At 42.4% G+C, this 17,500-nt stretch overlaps 1 protein-coding gene across 1 annotated transcript in view; it reads right to left on the bottom strand.

Annotated features, from left to right (window-relative positions):
• LOC311225885 (ceruloplasmin-like) overlaps window positions 1–16,709 on the bottom strand; it is a gene marked incomplete at both ends in the record, with an annotated part of 47,376 nt that extends 30,667 nt beyond the window's left edge. Inside the window, 8 exon segments of the mRNA XM_084311277.1 lie at window positions 115–214; window positions 217–245; window positions 1,465–1,549; window positions 1,551–1,615; window positions 7,428–7,622; window positions 9,874–10,086; window positions 12,005–12,155; window positions 16,704–16,709. Of these exon segments, the coding sequence (XP_084167403.1) occupies window positions 115–214; window positions 217–245; window positions 1,465–1,549; window positions 1,551–1,615; window positions 7,428–7,622; window positions 9,874–10,086; window positions 12,005–12,155; window positions 16,704–16,709 (844 nt within the window).
• Between the last annotated feature and the right edge of the window lie 791 nt (window positions 16,710–17,500).

The raw sequence follows: 17,500 nt of genomic DNA, 5'->3' as shown, positions 1-17,500 counted from the left end.
GTCTGTCTGTCTGTCTGTCTGTCTGTCTGTCTGTCTGTCTGTCTGTCTGTCTGTCTGTCTGTCTGTCTGTCTGTCTATTTATCTATCCATTTATCTATCTATCTATCTACCTACCTGGTTGGGTTTGGTGGACGTTGGGGAGGTCTGTCTTTACTCCGTGAGCGTGGATGGAGTACGGTCTAGACGCCATGTTATTAAAAACCACGTTCAACTTTATCCCCCTACATCAACATGGATCATAGGACCTGGAGAAGAGAAGGAGGAGAGGAGAGAAGAAGAGAGGAGAAGAGGAGAGAGGACATGATGAGAGAGTAGAAGAAAGGAGGAGAGATGAGGAGAAGAGAGGAGGATAGGGAGAAGAGAGGAGAAGAGAAGATAGAAGAGGAGAAGAGATGAGAAGAGAAGAGAGAAGAGGAGAAGAGATGAGAAGAGAAGAGGAGAGAAGAAGAGAGGACAGGAGGAGAGAGGAGAAGAAAGGAGGAGGAGAGGTGGGGAGAAGAGAGGAGGAGAGGAGTGGAGAGGGGGAAAAGGAGAAGAGGAGTAGGAGAGGAGTAGGAGAGGAGAAAAGAAGAGAGAAGAGGATGAGAAGAAGAGAGGACAGGATGAGACAGGAGAAGAAAGGAGGAGGAGAGGTGAGGAGAAGAGATGTGAGGATGAGAGAGGAGGAGGGGAAAAGAGAGAAGAAGAAAGGAGTAGGAGAGGAGAAGAGAGGAGAAGAGAGGAGAGGGAGAAGTGAGGAGTGGGGAGGAGAGGAGGAGAGAGGAAGACATGAGAATAGAGGAGTAGAGGAGAAGGAGAGGAGAGGGGAAGAGAGGAGAGGTGAGGAGGGATGAGAGGAAAGAGAGGAGAGGAAATTAGGGGAGAGGAGGAGAGGAGCAGAAGAGAGGAGGAGAGGAGAAGAAGAGGAGAACAGAGGAGAGGTGTGGAGAGAGAAGAGGGGAGAGAGGAGGAGGAGAGGAGAATAAAAGAGAGGGGGGGAGAAGAGAGGAGGGAGAGGAGAAGGAGAGGAGAGGAGAAGAGAGGAGAGGTGAGGAGGGATGAGAGGAAAGAGAGGAGAGGAAATTAGGGGAGATGAGGAGGAGAGGAGCAGAGAGAGGATGGAGAGGAGAAGAAGAGGAGAACAGAGGAGAGGCGAGGAGAAGAGGGGAGGAGAAGAAAAGAGAGGAGGGGAGGAGAAGAGAGGAGGTGAGTAGAGGGGTAAAGGAGAAGAGAGGAGGAGGGGAGAAGAGAAGAGAGGAGGGGAGGAGAAGAGAGGAGGAGAGGAGAAGAAAAGAGAGGAGGGGAGGAGAAGAGAGGAGGAGAGTATAGAGGGGTAAAGGAGAAGAGAGGAGGAGGGGAGAAGAGAAGAGTAGAGGAGGAGAGGAGGGCGTCACTATGGATCACACATCAATAACAAATGTAATAATTTTTTATCTACCAACGAAATATAAAAATAAAACTATTCAAAAATAAAAAAACACTTACCCATAATTCCAAGGTGTTCCATGTCGGCTGGTCGCGGCACCATCTCTGTGGTGAATTTTACTGTGGTGAACTGGCGGTAGACCACCGTTCTTATAAACAGAACCAATAAAACCGCCCTGCTGCCTTCGGTTCAGGAAGACAGAGCCAGGGGCTAGAGAGAGAGACAGAGAGGGCAGAGAGAGACAGAGAGAGAGAGAGATAGAGAGACAGAGAGAAAGAGAGAGAGAGAGAGAGATGAGAGAGAAGAGAAGAGAGAGAGAGACAGAGAGAGAGAGAGAAATAGGAAGGGTAGAGACAGGTGTTGTATATTATAATGCATTCATTCTTCAACATGAACAGGATATTGAGTTAAACGATGGTTGTATTGAGTTGAGCGATGTTGTATTGAGTTGAGCGATGGTTGTATTGAGTTGAGCGATGGTTGTATTGAGTTGAACGATGGTTGTATTGAGTTGAGTGATGGTTGGAGGCCAGTTGGCTTGGTGTGTGATCTGGAAGGTGATTCGTTACCCCAGAGCTAGTTACAATTACCTATGTCAAGCCCCGCCCTCTTTCCTTGGTTTTCCAATCACAACTGTTGCGTTACTCTGTCAAACAATGATTTATTTTCTTGACCCTCCACAAAGCGTCTAAAGGCTAAACGACTAATGGAAAACTAATCGATTATAAAAATAGTTGGCAATGAATTTCATTATGGATTGTTGTTGAAGTAATTTGAAGCAAAGTCTGTTAAACTTAGTCTGTGTTTCATGTTTTTCTTTCTTATCATAACAGTTCATAGTTCATAGTAGTCAGGCCCGGACTGGCCATTGGGAGCACCGGGAGTTTTCCCGGTGGCCTGGCCTGTGCAGATAAAACAACGTGACAAAGAGTAACACAGTCTAAACAGTCATACATCTTTTATTCAACTTCAGCCCTGATCGTAACCATATTTATTTTTAGATTTTTATGTTTTTTGTAATGTCAGATAAAAAATGAAATACTCCCACTTTTCTGAAAAGAGTTATATTTAAATCTGACATTACAAAAAATTTAAAGTCCATTGAAATCAGTGTTGCAATTGTTGCTAATCATTGACATATGCTAGCCGGTAATAATCCCCCCCCAGAAAAATCCACTTTGCATTTGATATATTGAAGATATTTACATTTTTGTGTTTTTTTTTATAATAATTTGCGATGCCATCACAAACACTGGCATTTAAAGGGTAACAATTCCAAAATTCCTGCACCAGAATGCAGGAAATTAAGTCTTTGTAAACAAAAAGAATCCTGGTGGGCGACTCCCAGACCCCCAGCTTAAGAAGTGGCCTGACTGGGGCTGTATTTCACGCTATATCTTCCCGGTATAAATTATTTCCCCAGTCCGGCCCTGATAGTAGTACAGTATATACATAGTAGTATATACATAGTAGTATAGATATATTAGTATAGACATATTAGTATAGACATACTGTAGTAGTATAGACATAATAGTATAGACATATTAGTATAGACATAGTTTATCCAACAAGATGAGCGACTCATTGACTCTATTTATGAAGCTACTACAAATACAGTCAACGATACCATGGTTGAGACCTGGCCTGGGCTAGTAGCTACAGTACAGCACCACCCAAAAGACGGTCCTTGGCACAAGCAAGGAGCTAGACCAAAGACCACCGTCAAGGATAAAAGGAGAAATAAACGAACCAGGAACACGACTATTACCTCGCCCCCGGTACCGCCAGGAAATAGTTTCAACCTACTCTCGGAAACACGCATATCAACACCAAAAGCAAAGAGACATAGAAGCGTGGCTAACGACGTTAGCGAAGCAAACAACGAGCGGAACGGAGCTCACGCTAACGACGCTAATAGCAGGAATACCGGAGCTCACGCTAACACTAGCGAAGCAAACAGTTTGCATGCCGGAGCTCACGCTAATGCTAGCGAAGCTAACAGCCGGCACATCGGAGCACACGCTAACGACGAGACGACGAGGAAAACAGAGCCACGAGCGACACGGCTAGCAAACACGACCCAGACCGAGCTAACGGCTAACGGCTAACAGCGAAGAGACTATCATGCGCCGAGGAGAACGTTGCGGTAGCCAACGCCGAAGGTACGGGACCAGCGTTAACATGCCGGCTATTGAGAAGGCTAACGAGGCTTCACCAAGGCCACAGGACTGTGGAAAGAACCGGCAGACTAGGCCTAGCCCAAAAACAAACGGCCCCAAAACTGTTGGAAAGAAAAATGCTAACCTCACACAGAAAATAGACTGCATACTGATTGGAGATTCCACAACAAGGTATGTGGAGATGGCAAACACAGAAAATATCTGTCTAGACAATACATCTGTGAAAGAGCTGGCCGAAATACTTCCAACACTAATCAGACCGGGAATAACAAAAATTGTCATTCACTCTGGATCGTTTGACATCCTACGAAAGAAGACTGGCACAGAGACTTTGAAAGACGATTTCACACGTTTAATGAACACACTAGACAAACATCAGTCTGTGTACATAGACACTGATGTGTCCATCAGTGGACCAATTGCATGCTTTCGCAGAGGACAAGAAGCATTCAGTCGACTCCTAAATTTTAATTCATGGTTAGGGGCTGCATGTCTTGTACACGGCCTGAAATTCATTGACAACTTCAATGTTTTCTGGAATAACCCAGAACGTTTTTCAAGAAATGGCTTCTTCCCAAATCGCTTAGGTTCAAAGCTCCTAGCAGCAAACATGCGTCATGCCCTAATGGCCTCCAAGAATATTAAGCTCATACCAGCACGAGAGATAGTCATGAAGGACACAATCTCACCACGAAGTGCAGCAGCACAAGGCGCCCCCCCCCCCCCCCCCCCCCCCCCCCCCCCCATATCACACAAGGTCATCTCGTCTGATCAAATGTCCCCGAAAGCACAGTACAGTCAGTGCAGTGCAGTATATAGCACAATTGCCATGCCATCTCTCATAACATACCGGTAATCATAACCAGCCAATGGCATGGTGAAAAATATATGCCATCAATGCGTTTACCTGCTATTAACCTCAGGGCCATCACGGTCAAGCCAAAGCAGACCTCCTCTAAAGAAGTCCAACAAATAAAATTAGCTTTCCTAAATGTCAGATCACTGAATAATAAAAGATTCTTAGTAAATGATCTGATTAAAGAAAATAACTTAGATTGCATCTGCCTAGTAGAGACATGGCTAAATAATGACACAGCTACATCAATAATGATAGAAGCTTGTCCACCAGACTATAACTTTTTTCAAATACCCAGAAAAAATAAAAGGGGCGGAGGAGTTGCAGCAATCTTCTCCTCAAAACTCTTGTTTAGAATCACAGAACTAGGCGAGTTCATGTCAATGGAATATCTTGCCATTGAACTAAAAACAGAATCAACTATTATTGTCACAATATACCGCCCGCCTAGACACTCACCAATATTTATACAGGAGCTCTCTGAACTGATCTCACTATGTGTTACCGGATATGATAAGGTGATCCTAAATGGAGACTTGAACATCCATTTTAATAAGAAAACAGACTCCAAAACTATAGAACTAAAAAATCTACTGGATAGCTTTGACCTAATACAGCATATAACAAATGCAACTCACAGGCTTGGGAATACACTAGACTTAGTTATAACAACAACTGGGCTAAGCATAACAAATATCTCAATAACTGAATTATCTCTCTCCGACCATCACTGTATATTTTTTGATACTCAAATAACCCTTACTAAAACAAAAAAAGAAATCATAGTTAAAAAGAGGCTCCTAAACGACAAAGCTGAATCAAAGTTCATTGATCTTATCAGACTACATGAACCACACAATCATGACAGCTCTCTAAATGAAATGGTAGAAAATCTCAATGATGCAATGTCATCTATATTAAATTCTGTCGCCCCATTTAAAACGAAAAAGAAGAAAACAAGAGCCTCGCCCTGGTTAAACTATAATACGGTCAACAAAGAAAAAAGGAAATGTCGTGCAGCGGAGCGAAAATGGAGAAAAACAAAAACCACCATATGCTGTGATATATACAAAGATGCTTTAACTGCTTATAATAAAACCATCCGCTTAGCAAGGAAAGATTACTTCTCTACGACCATTTATTAATCAGAACGATGCTGAGAAGCTAATTCATGCATTCATATCTAGCCGGTTAGACTACTGTAATGCACTTTTCACAGGTCTCCCTAAGAAAACCACAGAGAGGCTTCAGCTAATCCAAAACTCTGCAGCCCGACTGCTAACTAGAACCAAAAGGAGAGAGCACATTAGTCCAGTCTTAGCTGCTTTACACTGGCTTCCTGTAACATTTAGAATTGACTTTAAGGTCCTTCTCCTTACATACAAAGCTCTAAATGGACAGGGACCTAGCTACATCGCCAACACTCTAATAAATTACACACCAGCAAGAACACTGCGATCATCAGCTGCTGGACTACTAGAGGCTCCCAGAAGCAGTCAAAAGAGGATCGGTAATGCAGCCTTTATCAACTATGCCCCAAAACTATGGAACAAACTACCCCAAAACATCAGGGAAGCCAACTCGCTAGACATCTTTAAAAGACAGCTTAAAACCTATCTCTTTGCTCAGGCATTTCACTGATGGATATCTGTTACCACCTAGTGGCAAGAGGAAACATCAGGGATATCCTGACACAACTTGTATTTACCTGCACTATTCTTACCCTGCCTACTCTTATACACTGCCTATCAAATTCATGTGTCGGTTATTGCACTTTTTACTTCTTACTGATGACTATTTTTAAACTGAATCATTTTAAACTATTTTTATTATTTGCTAGATCCAAATGTGAAACACTGTGATTATTTGCCATATCTTGCTATGCTCGCTCATGCCTGTATTTTTTATGTCCGTTCTATTTTATAATTTTTTGACTATTTTTAAACTGAATCATTTTAAACTATTTTTACTATTTGTGTTACTGAAAACTGTAAGCGGAGAGCCTATTGGGATGCTAGATCCTAATGTGAAACACTGTGATTCTACCTGTCTATCTTTTTATGCTCGCTTATGCCTGTATTTTTTACTGTTGTGAAGCACTTTGAACTGCAACCTCTGTATGAAAAGTGCTATACAAATAAAGTTATTATTATTATTATTATAGTAGTATAGACTAGGGCTGCAATGATTTGTCGACAACTTTTGATCTTTTAACCAATTGAACATAGCTCTCCTTTTTTTTTTTTACTATTCTCCAGGCCATTAGCATTGTAACTTGCTATACTTACTTACTTATCCACTAGTCATCATAACAGATTAATCGATAACAAAATAATCGTTAGTTGCAGCCCTAGTATGGACATATTAGTATAGACATACTAGTATAGACATAGTAGTATAGACATAGCAGTATAGACATAGTAGTATAGAAATAGTATCTAGTATTATAGACATAGTAGTATAGACATAGTATCTAGTATTATAGACATAGTAGTATAGACATAGTATATAGTATTATAGACATAGTAGTATAGACATAGTATCTAGTATTATAGACATAGTAGTATAGACATAGTATATAGTATTATAGACATAGTAGTATAGACATAGTATCTAGTATTATAGACATAGTAGTATAGACATACTCAATCCTCATGTATTACATTTCTTTATCAAAGTTATCATGTTTTACATTTCTCTGCACGTGCTATTTTTCACCTCATTTTCTAAACAAATTATATTAATAAATTATATTAATAAATGGCCAAAATTGGCCATTTCAAAAAAGTGGTGGGGACGTGTCCCCAGAGAAAAAGAACACCTGTGACGTGTGTGCGTGTGCGTGTGCGTGCGCGCGCGTGTGCGTGCGTGTGTGTGCGTGTGTGTGTGCGCGTTCGTGCGCGTGTGCGTGCGTGTGCGTGTGTGTGTGGCGTGCGTGTGCGTGTGTGTGTGTGTGTGTGTGTGTGTGCTGACCTGTTCTGCAGACTCTGGAACATCTCAGTCTCCCAGGTCCTGTTAGGAGAATAGTCCCAGTCCCTCTCCACGGCAGCGATGTAGAACGTCTTGGAGTGGAGCATGATCTCGCCTTGGCGCTGGAACACGCTGCACTTCTCCACCGTGTAGTTGGCCCTCATGCCCCCGCGATGGTGGTTCACTGTGGCAGACACCACCTCAAACTGACCTGGGGACCGCAACCCAATGCACACACACTCTGGTTCACTGTGGCAGACACCACCTCAAACTGACCTGGGGACGGCAACCCAATGCACACACACTCTGGTTCACTGTGGCAGACACCACCTCAAACTGACCTGGGGACGGCAACCCAATGCACACACACTCTGGTTCACTGTGGCAGACACCACCTCAAACTGACCTGGGGACCGCAACCCAATGCACACACACTCTGGTTCACTGTGGCAGACACCACCTCAAACTGACCTGGGGACCACAACCCAATGCACACACACTCTGGTTCACTGTGGCAGACACCACCTCAAACTGACCTGGAGACGGCAACCCAATGCACACACACTCTGGTTCACTGTGGCAGACACCACCTCAAACTGACCTGGGGACCGCAACCCAATGCACACAACCTAATACATTACACACTCAGATTGACATGCTATGTAATAAATAACCTCTAAAATTATATGTAATAAATTATATGTAATAAATCAACCTCATAACCATAGCCTTATTAACATGACTAATACGAATAAACAATCAAAATCAGCTAAGACAGTTGCAAGTCGACACACGGTGGTCGGAGATCATATTTTAAAATGCAGCAAGAGAAGGAAGAACCTTCAGCTTCAGAGTCAGTGCGTGTGTGTGTGTGTGTATGTATGTTGTATGTATGTGTGTGTGTGTGTGTTAGGGGTGTAACGGTACACAAAAACCACGGTACGGTACGTACCTCGGTTTTGAAGTCAAGGTTCGGTACGGGTTTTCGGTACAGTGGGGGAAAGTTTGGCTTTCCATGTTCCACTCAGGGGTGATGTAGTGTGCAGTAACTAATTGTACTTGTAGGGCTGTCAACGAATATTCTATATTGAATATTAGTTGAATTAGTTGAATAGTAGTGGTGGGCCTGATCTCTGCCAACGACGAGAGGGCCTACCTGGAAGAGGTAGAGAATCTGTCACAGTGGTGTCAGGAGAACTGCCTCTCCCTGAACGTCAGCAAAACAAAAGAGATGATTGTGGACTTCAGGAGGTCGGGGGTCAAGGACTACAGCCCCCTCAGCATCGACGGGGCACCGGTTGAGAGAGTGAACAGTTTCAAGTACCTCGGAGCCCACATATCCGAGGACTTGACATGGACCACACACATTGACAGTGTTGTGAAGAAGGCACGACAACGCCTCTACTTCCTCAGGCGCCTAAGGAAGTTCCAAGTCAGTCAGAAGATCCTTAAGAACTTCTACTCATGTACAATAGAGAGCATCCTGACTGGCAACATCACCTCCTGGTTTGGGAATAGCACTGCACAAGACCGTAGCAGACTACAAAGAGTGACACGTTCAGCCGAACGCACAATTGGAGGGGGGCTTCCCACCCTCCAGAACATTTACAACAAGCGGTGCAGGGGTAAGGCTAAGAGAATCATCAAGGACTCCAGCCACCCGAACAACTGCCTCTTTGAACTGCTGCGGTCAGGCAAGCGATACCGGAGTCTTAAGGCGAGCACAGAAAGACTCAGAAGAAGCTTCTATCCCCAGGCCATCAGGCTGCTCAACGAACAATAAACACTATGCACACAGCACACACACCCACACGCACACACTCACTTTAAACAAACAACACACGGCAGCACCCACTCTCCACACTTTAGATCACCTAAACACACTTTATATTTATTGGTAAAGGATTTGCACTACAACTCGTACACCTTACTGTAAATTGTACCTAAATTGTACCTCATCCCATTTCTGCTTTGCACTATATAGTATTGTATATTAGTACATTGCATAGTATATTGTATATTGTATGGTAACTCAGTTACTTCTATTCTGCATCGAACATTGTACATATGTCTATACTGAACACTGTGACCTCTATTTTTACTTCTATTTTACATGCTATACTATTTTATTTCATACTTATCTTGTCTAGCACAGTCTCTGGAGCGTAACAGTAAGAAGCATTTTGTATAAAAGTATTCTGTACTTCTGTATGACAACTATTAAAGAAACAAGAAACTTGAATAATCGACTTGTAATTTTTTTTTTATAATAATAATTATATTAGATTGTGAAAAAAACAGCCCCCGGTGGGCCGTCGTTAGTGGTTAACATACCATTGTATTCGTTCGGTACACAGCCGTTCGGTACGGTACACACTGAAACGGTTCGGTACGGTACGGATACGTGTACCTTTACACCCCTAGTGTGTGTGTATGCGTGTGTCTGTGTGTGTGTTTCCTACCCATGCTGTCGGGGTCCATGGTAACGGTACGTGAGATGTGAGGGAACACGGTGATGCTGTCCCGTCTCGTCTGCCGGTACAGGAAACGGTTGCCATGGAAATACAGGGTGTGGATGTCCGTCTCTGAACCCAGTCCCGACAGGTGCCACGTCACTTTGTCCCCCTTGCACATTGTCAGGCCAGGAAGGTTCCTGTACACATAGCCGTTGAGGGCTGGTAGAGGGTGAGAGGAGAGGGACCCAGACAGTTCAGTTCATCACATGCTACTCCTCTGATCACAGACAGTTCATTACATGCTACTCCTCTGATCACAGACAGTTCATCACATGCTACTCCTCTGATCACAGACAGTTCATCACATGCTACTCCTCTGATGTGTATGTTTTAATTATTACCCGTACCTCTGTGATGTAAGTATCGTCTGTCTCTTTTCTATTTTATTTAATTTTACGTCCCGTTTCCCTTCCCTCCTCTCGCCAGGCCATCATTGAAAATAAGAATGTGTTCTTAATTAACCTGCCTGGTTAAATAAAGGTTAAATAAAGAATACACATTTAAATAAAGTCAGTATGTGTGAAGGAGTCTCTTATAAAGGCTTTAAAGGACTACAGCTGTATGGTAATAACCAAGCTTAAAGGAACACACCAACATTATGGGATGCGCTCACCATCTTCTCCAGAGTCAGACGAGAAGATAGACACCAGTTTCCTCTCTGTGCGTTCAGTAGAAAGCTATCCGGCTGCAAGCTAGCCTAGCTTAGCACAAATTAAAGGAAAGCGGAAATGGCCAAAAACACCTCTCCTGGGGTTTTAAGCTATACCAGTGGTCCATATCAGCTTCCATTAATTTGTGCTAAGCTAGACTAGCTTGCCGCCAGATAGCTTTCCACTGAACACACATCTCTTCTTGAGAGAGTGCATTTCCCATAATGTTGGTGTGATCCTTTAAATATATCTCCTTGTTATGGTTAGATTAAAGGACCATAGCTGTATGGTTGGTGATTAGGGTTGGGGACCGAACTCAATACTTTTACAGAGAGAATTATGTCGGTACTACTGTGTACCGATTCATGTTAGATCAATTACTGCCAAATTTCAGTACCAGTGTTATTCAGTGTTATTAACAGTTATATTCTGTGTTAATAACTGCTATATTGAGTATTTCTAACTGCTATATTCAGCTTTAATAATAGCTATATTGAATGTTAATAACAGCTATATACAGTGTTAATAACAGCTCTATACAGTGTTAATAACAGCTATATTCAGTGTTATTAACAGCTCTATACAGTGTTAATAACATCTCTGTACAGTGTTATTAACAGCTGTATTCAGTGTTATTAACAGCTGTATTCAGTGGTAATAACAGCTATATACACTGGTAATAATAACTATATTCAGTGTTAATAACAGCTATATTCAGTGGTAATAACAGCTATATTCAGTGTTAATAACAGATATATTCAGGGTTAATAACAGCTGTATTCAGTGTTAATAACAGCTGTATTCACTGGTAATAATAACTATATTCAGTGTTAATAACAGCTATATTCAGTGTTAATAACAGCTATATTCAGTGGTAATAACAGCTATATTCAGTGTTAATAACAGATATATTCAGTGGTAATAACAGCTGTATTCAGTGGTAATAACAGCTGTATTCAGTGTTAATAACAGATATATTCAGTGTTAATAACAGCTATATTCAGTGTTAATAACAGCTGTATTCAGTGTTAATAACAGCTATATTCAGTGGTAATAACAGCTGTATTCAGTGTTAATAACAGCTATTCAGTGTTAATAACAGCTTTATTCAGTGTTAATAACAGCTATATTCAGTGTTAATAACAGCTGTATTCAGTGGTATTAAGAGCTGTATTCAGTGTTAATAACAGCTATTCAGTGTTAATAACAGCTTTATTCAGTGTTAATAACAGCTATATTCAGTGTTAATAACAGCTGTATTCAGTGGTGATAACAGCTGTATACAGTGTTAATAACAGATATATTTAGTGTTAATAACAGCTGTATTTAGTGTTAATAACAGCTGTATTCAGTGGTAATAACAGCTATATACAGTGTTAATAACAGATATATTTAGTGTTAATAACAGCTAGATCCAGCCTCCTCACCATGCATCATGTTGCTTTCCTTAAAGCTGTCGTCTTCCTTGTTCACTGTGTTTGGAGCAGTGCAGGAGTTTCTGATGTTTTCATCCAGATACCAGCTGAGATTCTCATCAAACACCGTCGCTAAGAGGTGGAACTCCTTATTATAGTTCTTCTACAGATAGATAGATAGATAGATAGATAGATAGATAGATAGATAGATAGATAGATAGATAGATAGATAGATAGATAGATAGATAGATAGATAGATAGATAGATAGATAGATAGATAGATAGATAGATAGATAGGTCCTGAATCAGTTGTTATCCATCGTTGACTTTAAATAATTCAACATCATTCCGGAGCTTTCCTGTAAGGTAAGACCTAAGCTTGGGCAATATTGAAATTCCCTTACTGACAATTATTATCGGCAAAAAAATTAAGCTGAAAAGACGATATGTTGAAAAATACTAACCGGAAATCGTATTGCTGTCTGCTTGCTTGTTGTCACTAGTGGAACACAGACTGCTTGTTGTCACTAGTGGAACACAGACTGCTTGTTGTCACTAGTGGAACACAGACTGCTTGTTGTCACTAGTGGACAGACTGCTTGTTGTCACTAGTGGAACACAGACTGCTTGTTGTCACTAGTGGAACACAGACTGCTTGTTGTCACTAGTGGAACACAGACTGCTTGTTGTCACTAGTGGAACACAGACAGACTGCTTGTTGTCACTAGTTAGTGGAACACAGACTGCTTGTTGTCACTAGTGGAACACAGACTGCTTGTTGTCACTAGTGGAACACAGACTGCTTGTTGTCACTAGTGGAACACAGACTGCTTGTTGTCACTAGTGGAACACAGGCTGTTTGTTGTCACTAGTGGAACACAGACTGCTTGTTGTCACTAGTGGAACACAGACTGCTTGTTGTCACTAGTGGAACACAGACTGCTTGTTGTCACTAGTGGAACACAGACAGACTGCTTGTTGTCACTAGTGGAACACAGACTGTTTGTTGTCACTAGTGGAACACAGACTGCTTGTTGTCACTAGTGGAACACAGACTGCTTGTTGTCACTAGTGGAACACAGACTGCTTGTTGTCACTAGTGGAACACAGACTGCTTGTTGTCACTAGTGGAACACAGACTGCGTGTTGTCACTAGTGGAACACAGACTGACTGCTTGTTGTCACTAGTGGAACACAGACTGTTTGTTGTCACTAGTGGAACACAGACTGACTGCTTGTTGTCACTAGTGGAACACAGACTGACTGCTTGTTGTCACTAGTGGAACACAGACTGCTTGTTGTCACTAGTGGAACACAGACTGCGTGTTGTCACTAGTGGAACACAGACTGACTGCTTGTTGTCACTAGTGGAACACAGACTGTTTGTTGTCACTAGTGGAACACAGACTGACTGTTTGTTGTCACTAGTGGAACACAGACTGACTGCTTGTTGTCACTAGTGGAACACAGACTGCTTGTTGTCACTAGTGGAACACAGACTGTTTGTTGTCACTAGTGGAACACAGACTGACTGCTTGTTGTCACTAGTGGAACACAGACTGCTTGTTGTCACTAGTGGAACACAGACTGCTTGTTGTCACTAGTGGAACACAGACTGCTTGTTGTCACTAGTGGAACACAGACTGCTTGTTGTCACTAGTGGAACACAGACTGCTTGTTGTCACTAGTGGAACACAGACTGCGTGTTGTCACTAGTGGAACACAGACTGACTGCTTGTTGTCACTAGTGGAACACAGACTGTTTGTTGTCACTAGTGGAACACAGACTGACTGCTTGTTGTCACTAGTGGAACACAGACTGACTGCTTGTTGTCACTAGTGGAACACAGACTGCTTGTTGTCACTAGTGGAACACAGACTGCGTGTTGTCACTAGTGGAACACAGACTGACTGCTTGTTGTCACTAGTGGAACACAGACTGTTTGTTGTCACTAGTGGAACACAGACTGTTTGTTGTCACTAGTGGAACACAGACTGACTGCTTGTTGTCACTAGTGGAACACAGACTGCTTGTTGTCACTAGTGGAACACAGACTGTTTGTTGTCACTAGTGGAACACAGACTGCTTGTTGTCACTAGTGGAACACAGACTGCTTGTTGTCACTAGTGGAACACAGACTGCTTGTTGTCACTAGTGGAACACAGACTGCTTGTTGTCACTAGTGGAACACAGACTGCTTGTTGTCACTAGTGGAACACAGACTGACTGCTTGTTGTCACTAGTGGAACACAGACTGCTTGTTGTCACTAGTGGAACACAGACTGCTTGTTGTCACTAGTGGAACACAGACTGCTTGTTGTCACTAGTGGAACACAGACTGCTTGTTGTCACTAGTGGAACACAGACTGCTTGTTGTCACTAGTGGAACACAGACTGCTTGTTGTCACTAGTGGAACACAGACTGCTTGTTGTCACTAGTGGAACACAGGCTGTTTGTTGTCACTAGTGGAACACAGACTGTTTGTTGTCACTAGTGGAACACAGACTGACTGCTTGTTGTCACTAGTGGAACACAGACTGTTTGTTGTCACTAGTGGAACACAGACTGCTTGTTGTCACTAGTGGAACACAGACTGCTTGTTGTCACTAGTGGAACACAGACTGCTTGTTGTCACTAGTGGAACACAGACTGCTTGTTGTCACTAGTGGAACACAGACTGCTTGTTGTCACTAGTGGAACACAGACTGCTTGTTGTCACTAGTGGAACACAGACTGCTTGTTGTCACTAGTGGAACACAGACTGCTTGTTGTCACTAGTGGAACACAGACTGCTTGTTGTCACTAGTGGAACACAGACTGTTTGTTGTCACTAATGGAACACAGACTGCTTGTTGTCACTAGTGGAACACAGACTGCTTGTTGTCACTAGTGGAACACAGACTGCTTGTTGTCACTAGTGGAACACAGACTGACTGCTTGTTGTCACTAGTGGAACACAGACTGCTTGTTGTCACTAGTGGAACACAGACTGACTGCTTGTTGTCACTAGTGGAACACAGACTGTTTGTTGTCACTAGTGGAACACAGACTGCTTGTTGTCACTAGTGGAACACAGACTGCTTGTTGTCACTAGTGGAACACAGACTGACTGCTTGTTGTCACTAGTGGAACACAGACTGCTTGTTGTCACTAGTGGAACACAGACTGCTTGTTGTCACTAGTGGAACACAGACTGCTTGTTGTCACTAGTGGAACACAGACTGCTTGTTGTCACTAGTGGAACACAGACTGACTGCTTGTTGTCACTAGTGGAACACAGACTGCCTGCTTGTTGTCACTAGTGGAACACAGACTGCTTGTTGTCACTAGTGGAACACAGACTGACTGCTTGTTGTCACTAGTGGAACACAGACTGCTTGTTGTCACTAGTGGAACACAGACTGCTTGTTGTCACTAGTGGAACACAGACTGCTTGTTGTCACTAGTGGAACACAGACTGCTTGTTGTCACTAGTGGAACACAGACTGACTGCTTGTTGTCACTAGTGGAACACAGACTGCTTGTTGTCACTAGTGGAACACAGACTGCTTATTGTCACTAGTGGAACACAGACTGCTTGTTGTCACTAGTGGAACACAGACTGTTTGTTGTCACTAGTGGAACACAGACTGTTTGTTGTCACTAGTGGAACACAGACTGCTTGTTGTCACTAGTGGAACACAGACTGCTTGTTGTCACTAGTGGAACACAGACTGCTTGTTGTCACTAGTGGAACACAGACTGCTTATTGTCACTAGTGGAACACAGACTGTTTGTTGTCACTAGTGGAACACAGACTGACTGCTTGTTGTCACTAGTGGAACACAGACTGCCTGCTTGTTGTCACTAGTGGAACACAGACTGCTTGTTGTCACTAGTGGAACACAGACTGCTTGTTGTCACTAGTGGAACACAGACTGCTTGTTGTCACTAGTGGAACACAGACTGCTTGTTGTCACTAGTGGAACACAGACTGCTTGTTGTCACTAGTGGAACACAGACTGCTTGTTGTCACTAGTGGAACACAGACTGCTTGTTGTCACTAGTGGAACACAGACTGCTTGTTGTCACTAGTGGAACACAGACTGCTTGTTGTCACTAGTGGAACACAGACTGCTTGTTGTCACTAGTGGAACACAGACTGACTGCGTGTTGTCACTAGTGGAACACAGACTGCTTGTTGTCACTAGTGGAACACAGACTGCCTGCTTCAGCGAGGCTAACATTACAATCTCAGGCAAGACATAATCTTCTAGAATGACATTTACATTGTAACCAAACTAGCACTCTGCCTCATTAACGAAACCAATGTTCAACATGGCTCAGGACGTAGAGCGGTTGTCTGGTAATCCAAAGGTTCAGTGCTACATAAATGCAGTGCATTTAAGGTAAATTATTTACCATTGATAATGTTGCTAACGTTGATAACATAAATTGTGTAAACTACAGATGAGTCAGTCGCAGTCAACCAGCAGCTGCTAACGGGTCTGACCCATCAACTGTGGATCCTATGGTCCCTCCAACTCAGCTGGTTAGAGCAGCCGCCTATGGATCCTATGGTCCCAGGTTCAACTCAGCCGGTCAGAGCAGCCGCCTGTGGATCCTATGGTCCCAGGTTCAACTCAGCTGGTCAGAGCGGCCGCCTGTGGATCCTATGGTCCCAGGTTCAAATCCACTCGGCTACAACAGCATTCTGTTAGCCGCTTCACCTTCATGGGTGCCCCAAGTGAGTATAGTTAACGGACTCTTAATTACTAAACACTGCATGGACTCAGGATGTCGCAGTCTGCTTACTACTACTACTACTACTATATATACCATGTATACTATTACCAATAGAATATACTACCATTATACTCCTATAATTATGTTCTATTCTATTATTATTACTATTTCTACTATTATTTATAGAATATACTGCCATTCACTACTATTAATTAATATGTTCTACTCTATTATTATTACTATTTGTTCTATTATCTATAGAATATACTGGCCATTCCACTACTATTCATATATTCTACTGTATTATTATTACTAATTCTACTATTTTCTACATAATATACTGCCATTTTACTACTAGTATTATGTTCTACCTATTATTATTATTACTATTTCTACTATTATCTATACAATATACTGCTATTCTACTACTATTAATATGGTCTACTCTATTATTATTACTATTTCTTCTATTATCTATACAATATACTGCCATTCTACTACTATTAATATGTTCTACTCTATTATTATTACTACTATTATCTATTTTCCTGCCTGTACCTCCCCTCCCCTGTCCCATATGCACAATCTCCCCAAAAGGATTAATAAAGGACACTTGACTTGATAATGTTACCTTCTTTGACCACGCTGACTGGATACCCATTACAGCAGAGATCAAACAAGGGGCTGATCCTGGGTCAGTCGGTTCCATATACAGGTCGAATGGACAAACTATCTCATGGATAAGGCTTCTCTCTCTCTCTCTCTCTCTCTCTCTCTCTCT

The sequence above is a fragment of the Notolepis coatsorum genome (assembly GCF_963971535.1).
Source record: "Notolepis coatsorum genome assembly, chromosome: 3".
NCBI lineage: Eukaryota > Metazoa > Chordata > Actinopteri > Aulopiformes > Paralepididae > Notolepis > Notolepis coatsorum.
This window is presented reverse-complemented; position numbering and strand designations above follow the sequence as displayed.